Source organism: Gossypium raimondii, chromosome 12 (assembly GCF_025698545.1).
Source record: "Gossypium raimondii isolate GPD5lz chromosome 12, ASM2569854v1, whole genome shotgun sequence".
Lineage (NCBI taxonomy): Eukaryota > Viridiplantae > Streptophyta > Magnoliopsida > Malvales > Malvaceae > Gossypium > Gossypium raimondii.
In genome coordinates this window covers 49,042,878-49,051,472 of record NC_068576.1, presented here as the reverse complement: position 1 = coordinate 49,051,472, position 8,595 = coordinate 49,042,878, and the positions used below count along the sequence as shown (strand labels likewise).

General features: G+C 32.9%; 1 protein-coding gene across 2 annotated transcripts; it reads left to right on the top strand.

Annotated features, from left to right (window-relative positions):
• The first annotated feature begins 409 nt into the window (after positions 1-409).
• Positions 410-6,603, top strand: LOC105764723 (uncharacterized). Of its 2 annotated transcripts, XM_052624981.1 has the most exons (12): positions 413-593; positions 689-900; positions 1,632-1,781; positions 2,288-2,455; positions 2,540-2,692; positions 2,903-3,055; positions 3,495-3,659; positions 3,781-3,957; positions 4,378-4,561; positions 4,720-4,924; positions 5,483-5,625; positions 6,032-6,603. In XM_052624981.1, exons 1-12 carry the CDS (start codon positions 475-477, stop codon positions 6,033-6,035), a joined length of 1,833 nt encoding a protein of 610 aa, XP_052480941.1. In that variant the 5' UTR covers positions 413-474; the 3' UTR covers positions 6,036-6,603. The 2 variants fall into 2 exon arrangements, 1 of the variants encoding a protein (XP_052480941.1); XR_008191841.1 differs by lacking the exon at positions 2,903-3,055 and having other exon boundaries at positions 410-593; positions 5,483-5,689.
• Positions 6,604-8,595: the final 1,992 nt, after the last annotated feature.

Here is an 8,595-nt window from a genome sequence, read left to right as displayed (position 1 = left end):
CATTGGAGTGCCTAGGTCTATCAATGTTCGTGGGAACCAAGTAAAAAACTTCTCTCGTAACAATCGAACCCAAAGTGCCTCAATTATCAAAATAAAGCCATACTTGACGTTCATAAAAATTCCGATTTTAGATAAATTTATATATTTGATAAATTTTAAACAAAGATTAGAGGGGGATTGATGTAGTTTTTCCAAAACTACTGTACGCAAAAAAAAAAAAAGAAAATTAAAGCAACAATCAATAAAAGCACAAGTTGGTAAGCAGATTGTGATAGACATAGATGAACAATTTTTGCAGTGTTCCATCACTTTTCAGCCGCCTATTTGTTCCTTTTCATCGATAAACAAATTATAAATATCCCAACTATGTAGGGTACTTTTCCCTAAATCTTTATAATAGAACTCTTCAGAAATCACATTGAAAACTGAAATGTGGCTTTATTTATTTTTGGCTTCCAACTCTACAAGGCATGTATGAACCAAATATTGGCACACGTGTCCGCAACCTCTATTTCGAGAGTTTTATTATTTGTTTGCATGAACTCCTCCAAATCCACTCTCAAGTCTCCAAATCCCCCAAACCCTTCTTTCAGGTATGTTTTTTCTTTTAGTATTATTTTGGTAAATAAAAAAAAGTTTATATTATTTTAGTATTTTTTTTATTTTTATTTGTATTATTTTGTAAAAGACCCAGGAAAATAATAGAAGAAATAAAAATGAGATGGGAAAAGGTCCCGCTTTATCAACAAGAAGTTGGAGGTATCGGAGAAGCATGTTCAGGGCCAGGCAAAAGATGGGGACACACATGTAACTCTATTAAAGGAGGCAGATTTCTCTATGTTTTTGGTGGTTATGGCAAGGATTACTGCCAAACCAATCAAGTTCATGTCTTTGACACTGGTGGGCTCCTTTTTGAACTCTGGTTTTCTTTTCCATTCTTGTTTCTTCTTTACGTGAAAATTTGAGGTTTACATTGTAGTTTTTATTTGGTATTTAAGATACAATGGATGTATTATATATGTTTTCTTAATCGATTATTTTTGGTGGATATGTTGCTGAAGTTTACATTTTATGGGTTTTATTGGGTTTAATCGTGTTATCAAATACATTTCTTAATTCCTTTATTTGTGCTTGGGTTAGCAAATAATGCTAGTATAAACTTTTCTTCCTTTTTGTTTGGTTAAAGGAATTTACGTTTATTATGGTTCATGTTTTTGGAACCATTTTCCCCATATAAGATGTCATTTCTTGTTTTTCCGTACTTTTTAATTGCACGTATCACTCTTTACATACTTGGGTTGTTTAGCATAAATGACCTTAGGAGTTCATTTGACATTTTTAACCCCTCTTATATTCCCATAGTGAAAAGTGAGTTTTGATACTTGTTAATTGCTTGTAGCACTCTTTTTGTAATTGGGCTGTTTAGCATTTACGATCAATAACGGTCAGTAGAGATTCTTTAATCACTCTTTTATGTTTCATTGCAAACTTTTGCAATCTTGGGGTTTGAGACTTGTTTGCTTGAATCACTCTTTTTTTTGTACTTGGGTTGTTTAGCATTATGATATAGGGCTTCATTCACAATTCCTTAATCACTTTAAAATATTCCCATAATTGCAATATTTTTTCAGCTAAGCAAACATGGAGCCAACCTGTAACGAAGGGCACACCGCCTTCTGCAAGAGACAGCCATAGTTGTACCACTATTGGTGACAATCTATTTGTTTTTGGTGGTACTGATGGTGTGAAACCTCTCAAGGATCTACATATATTAGAAACCTGTGAGTTATTTTGGATTTCTTTGATTCACCTTTCATTACCCTTTATCTGCGTTTGCTTTTGTTTAAAGTAAATTCTATGAAAACTAATAATCCTACTTTAGAATCAATGATAGAAATCAACATAAACTTCCCCCCTTTTAAAGTTTTTTTATAAGAACTAATGTATTTTGGAGATTGTCTTGAAACTTGGTTTAATGGTGCTCATATAATTTGTAAAAGACAGATAACTTATAGGGAACTGTACTTTCGGTTATACAAAGTGAATGGAGAGAAGTGGGCCCTGCGGAGCAATTTACTGGAAAATACTAGATGGCAATTAGAGCAATTGCAGGAAGTTATTTTTTATTTCAAGGCTAAGCCATTATCATTTGCCTTAAAGATTTTGCATGGAAACAACATTGCAAATTTATTGGTTTGTGGTTTATTTAATAAATTTTCTGCCTAAAGTCAGCAGTTGATAATTAGTGCTAGAGAATGCAGTACTTCATTACATGTTTATGTTGCAGGCACAAACACATGGATTTGTCCAAGTGTAAGAGGTGAAGGGCCAGAGGAACGTGAGGGTCACGGTGCAGCTGTTGTTGGCAAACGACTCTTCATATTTGGTGGCTGTGGGAAATCTTCAGATAACAATGATGAAGTATATTACAACAATCTTTATATTTTAAATACAGGTGAACATCATGACAATAATTGTTACATCTTGATCTTTTTTTGTGTATGGTTATATTACATGTTTTTGATATCTTGACTTTTAGAGACCTTTGTCTGGAAACTTGCGGCAATATCAGGAAACCCCCCATCTGCCCGCGATAGCCATACTTGCTCATCTTGGAAGAATAAAATTATTGTAATTGGCGGCGAAGATGCGCATGATTACTATTTGTCTGATGTCCATATCTTTGATGCAGGTATCAATTAAAAAAAAAAAAGTAACAGAGTTTTGCGTGTTTATGTGTTCTCTTCTATGGTTACATGTCTACAGTTTTCTTAGTTTACTCGGGATATTTGACTTACCGTACTACTTATATGTATGAAACAGTTAATAGCTTGCTGATATATGAATCTAAGTTTAATGTGCTGCTTTTAATGTTGTTTTGGAATTGTTTTATTTGTATTAGATACTCTTGCATGGAAAGAGTTGAATACCTTAGGCCAGATATTGCCACCTCGTGCTGGTCACTCCACTGTTGGTTTCGGCAAGAACTTATTTGTTTTTGGGGGATTTTCTTATGCTCAAAATCTTTATGATGATCTCTACATGCTTGATGTTGGTATGTATTACATGATTGTTTATCATGTTATCATCATCTTCAATTGAACTTATTCTTTCTTGATATCTACATGGATTAGTTTCTGTTTTGGAAACCTAAGAAATGCCATTAATAGACTCATTGCGCTTCCAGGTGTTCTTGACTAATCCCTAATTTAGAACTTATCACTATGTTCTTGGCTACCTAAATATGGTAAACATTCAGTTTCTGCAAGTTGTTTCTTTACTTACCTTTGAGTCTTAAGAAGAAACATTAAAGAGTCAAGTACTTAGTGTTCTTTTGCCATTCCTTTACATGGGAATCAAGAGACTTCTTATGTGTTTTCTTAGAATGTGTGTGCTTCAGGGTTTTTTTGGCGGCTTGAAAGGGTTATGGCTGATAAGACAATATTACTTATAAGTTTGGTTTGGTCAATTTATGTTTTCTATCATTGATGCAGAAACTGGCTTGTGGACCAAGGAGATTACTATGGGTGATGGCCCTTCAGCTAGATTTTCTGTTTCTGGGGATTGTTTGGATCCCCTAAAGGGCGGTGTTCTTATATTCATTGGTGGCTGCAATAAGACTCTCGAGGCACTGGATGACATGTATTACTTGTACACAGGTTTAATCTTTGTATTCTGTTTACCTTGAATTAAAAATAGCAATGGCTTGGCTGCTTTTCACATGTGGTTTGGTCCCCAGAATTCCATAAAAATAGCAATAGCAATTAATTTGACTTTCAGGACTTGTTGTAAAGGATGAAAGGAAGTTAGAGAAATTATCCTTGAGAAAGCAGTTGAAGTTAAAGTGCCAACAAGAAAATCTTAGTAATCTTGTACGTGATAAAGCTTTTGTTAGTATTGAAGCTGACAATGATGTGCACCACCAACCCATATCTTTGTTTAGCTGTGGCCAAGCAAGTAAGGACGGTTTCATGAACTTAAAACTATATGCCACTCTTCTTCAATTTATATTCTTTAATGGTATAGGTTGCTTGTTTCTAATGTTTTGTGCTATACTATGTATGACAGTGAAATGTTCTTGGCGGCCTAACTTAACTACAGTCTCAATGGACAAATGTTATTTTTAAGCGAGTACACAGACAAATAGAATGTTTCTATGTTACACGGATTTGGGTGTGAGTTGGAACCAGACTGATATATTCAATTTAGAGATACGGAAATGTTCTTTTAGGGGGTGTTCCAGGATATGCGTCAGACATGAGTACTTTAAGAAAAATGAAGAGCCAGAGCAAAATGGAACTGTTCCCTCATTAGTATGAGTTAAATTTTGGAAAAAGTATTGTTATATAGTACTTATATTACCATCCAATTCTGCAGGAAGAGATAGTTTTCCATCAAACGAAGTTCTACTTCAGGGGAAGAAGATATTTCACGCTAATGTTACAGAGAGCTTCCCACATGGATATACCATCGAGACTATTATAGATGGGACGCATCTTCGAGGAATACTGTTTTCAAACAAACCCAACTCTATCGGTGTAGCCAATTATAATCTCTGTAGGTAGGAAATTCTTACTTCATCCTCCCTCCTTTAACCAACATTGGATATGGTAGCAACATTTTTTTTATATAGTTCTGGTTTGTCTACCAGCATCCTTCGCTTTGCAAGTAACTTCTCGGATACTTTTGGTTGGTCTTAATACTGTGTACTCATTTCAGAAAAAGGACTTCCATGGAAAGTGGGGATTCTGTATTTGGTGATTGCAATAGCAATAGTAAATCAAAATCTTCAAGAAGCATGATGCAGGATTATGGAGATTGTAAGCAAGGTGATGTTCATGAGAAGGATTGTTCATTGCATGAGGCGGAAGCTCCTGCTCCGAGTTCAAGGAATCCTGCATCTTATGATCTATCAATCCGCAAGGTTCATGAAAATCCCTGAATTTCTTTGTCAAAAATTGGATTATTATGCAATTTGCTACCAGCACATTGCTACTTGTCAACCCAGTTTGGTTACTGGAAGTTGAGAATTATTGAATCAGTGGACTATGCTAACACTTATCTTTTTATCTCTTTTTGGTTCCATTATCTCTTCTTTTTTTGATGCACTCATGATTGACATTGCTTAGGCAGTAAGGCTCTATGTTGGACTTAGTGTTGAGTATCAGATATAGCTGTGTATGTTTGATTTTTTTTTTCTAAGTTTTTCTATATATTTGGAGGATAGTACCTCCATACCCATTTCCAAATATGTGTTGGACATAGTTGTTTAGGGAAAATGATGAATCGGAGTAATGTAGGTTAGGCCTTTGAACAGTCATTGCAATATATGCCCTTGTGGAATAATTGAAGAATGTTAAGCTCCACTTTTAGTTACAATAGCCATTCATTATTTGTTTCGATAGTCTGTTGGTATCAAAATGGGTTGTTGATTGGTATATGTCATCATATAACAAGTTTGTGCTGTTTGTTTTTCTCACAGGACCTTGCAAAGCAAGAATCATCCGTAGCTCATCTCAACTTAACTGATGATAAGGCCAACGATGCACCAAACTCTGGCAGTGAAGTTCTGAAAGGCATTGGATCTGTGAGGACAGATTTCTCCGTTGCCTTATCTCCAAGAAGGTACAAATGATAGAAGAATCATTTTCTTTTCTGCCAATCTTAGTATCTTCTGGACATGCAAAAGGTGAAAATCACTTTCTTCTTGCTTTTCGACATCCATCGTTCTTTACAGTTCAATGCTGCTGGATTTTAACTTTGCATTTTAAATCATACCTTTAAGATTGGATTATTCAAAGCCTATTTTACTCTGACTTTGTTGAGTGTAGTATGTGTTCGACACTTACTTAAAGCCAAAAAAGAAAAATAGTCAGAGCAACATAGTTTAAAGATGTTAGTTTATGATAAATAAACGTTTTTTGTCTTAAGAGAGATAAATAAACTGCATGCAACTTATTAGAATTCATTATTTTGCTTAATTTGGTGTAGTGAATCTTCTGATGACAAATTTTTCTTAATATTTTGGCAGATGAGTAGAGAGCAGACACCTTGGAGTGCAACAAACCCAAAATATCATTACAAACAGTGAATTAATCTTTAGACACCCCCCTCTGGAAGCCATATATGCATTTATTGCCTCAACTTGGCCACAGATGTGCATATGGCTCAATCTATTTAGGTTGCATACTAACTGGTGATCAGTGCCCCATTAATTCCCTTCTGTTATGCTTTGTAACAAGGAATACCCCCGTTTTATACGAATTCTTACATGCATGAAACTAGTTTTGTTTAGAAGTGTTAATAGGAGGATGATCTACTGGCTTAAAACTGAGCTTGTTTTTGCAACGAGGAAAAGTAAGGTTGCAGAGGAAGACTGCATTACACCACCTGCGGATTGTTTTTGGATTTAGTTATGTAGAAATCTTGCTGTTCTGTTTGCAATGTACGGAGCAGAGAATGGCGGTACTATTTTGATGTATGCATTGCAAAGCCTTGGGGAAAATTTTGACCAAAATTGTTGGACTGTTTAAAATACATTTTTGAGAATTTTCAACAGCACATCATGAAGAATATCAAGTTAAGGATGGATATTTTGAAGTCTTTTGATGTGATTAAATTTTTTTTATTTTCCAAGGAAGTTTACATTAATATCATCCCCAATTATTCCATTTCATATTAAGATATTTTCGAGTTGATTACAATGGAATTAAAAATTCACAAGTTTGTCATTATTTTATATACAAGATAGAGAAATCACATATTTGTATGAGTGAGGAACTTGTTTTTAGTACAAAATTGTTGTAACTAAATTGTTCATGTGGGATAAGCTTCTAAGTGGGAAATTTGGGAGAGTGATCTAGATTGAAGTTGTAATTTGGCGAATAAGTTGAATTTAAATCACGCTTTTGTTTTTGTGTTCAATTTTTATTCTATAACCCGTTAGTACGTTAATCTAATTACACGTATTTGAATTACAAAATTAAGGAATTCTCAATATGTATTTTTTTATTTTTATTTAAAAAAAACAATGTCTAATTTCTATGATTACTACAAATTCTCCATGTGTTCATATGAGTTTTCCTTTTGTAATGTTTTTCCATTAAATTTAGCACAAACTTTTGGTTAACCTATTAAATTCATTAATACCCTCTTACATCAATTTCGGAGTTTTTATTATTTTGGCTTTGTATTTTATTTTTTCTTTAAAATAAAGAATTAGGTAAAATTTTATAATATAATTTTGTCTCTGTAAATAGGTTTATATTGGTTCTTGAATTTTTTTATCTATTTTAATCCTTGAACTTGAAGATCGTTATTCATTAAAGCTCATTCTGTTAATCACCATGAAAAAAAAAAAGGAGATAATGTAACTTTTGACCCTTGAACTTTGTTAAGTAAGTCTATATTGACCCCTGATCTTAACAAATAGGTTCAAATATTTGTATTTTCTTTTTAGTTCATTTTGAACTTGACAATTAGGTCCATTTTGATCACTGGACTTGAAAAATATAAAAGTTTGATGATGTGATACTCTAAGTTTGAAAAATAAAATTTTTTAGATGATGTGGTATGATCTCAGAACAGAGTGTATACTCAGCGTTTTAATAATAGAAACCTATGGTTGAACAAGTTAGACCACCAGTTTGATTGGTTTGACCATTGAACCAACAATAATTAAATATTAAATTAAATATTAAATATAAAATTAAATAGATTTGACGAATTTTTAATTAATTAATTAATTAATTGTTTATTTATTAGTCTGACAATCAAATGGATTGAACCAATGGTCTAACCTGTTCAACTATCAGTTTGGTCTATTAAAACATCGAATATGACACTTAGAGATTGTACTACATCATCATCTTTTTTTTTTCAAGTGATGATGTGGCACAATTTCAAAATGTTATATCATCAAACTTTTCAATTTTTCAAGTTCAGGGGTCAAAATGGATCTAGTTGTCAAGTTCAAAATGGACCAAAAAAAGTACAAGTACCAAAGTGAATCTAGTTGTCAAGTTTATGGGCTAATGTGGGCCTAGTTTCCAAGCTTAGGGGCCAAAAGTTACATTATGCACTTTTTTTCACGTCATTAATAGAATAGACTTAAACGAATAATGATTTTCAAGTTTAGAGGTCAAAATGGATAAAAAGAAGTTTAGAAACCAATGTGAACCTACTTGTCAAGTTGAGAGACTAAAAGTTACATTATCTCTAAATTATACTAGGCTGGATAGTTGAAACCTACTGCCAATTTTCTTGTTAATAAACCTCTTAATTTCTTTGAACTAAATTATAGAGTAAAATTTGAAAATAAAAATATCTTCTAAATTTCTATGTTCTTTCTACATTTGAAATTTAATCTCAATATTTTATTTTCAAAATTTTAATTCCTTAACTTTTCGGACTTAAAAATTTTGGTTTGGTAGTTAACATCATTAAAATTTTTCTATTAAATTCGCTAGTGTGACATATCAAAACTAAAAATCGTTACTTAATTGGTAGCCTTGTAAAAATGACATTGTAATAGACTTGAATTTAACATAAAATTTTAAAGTGTCGGCAATTCTTAAAAATTATACAAACTAAATT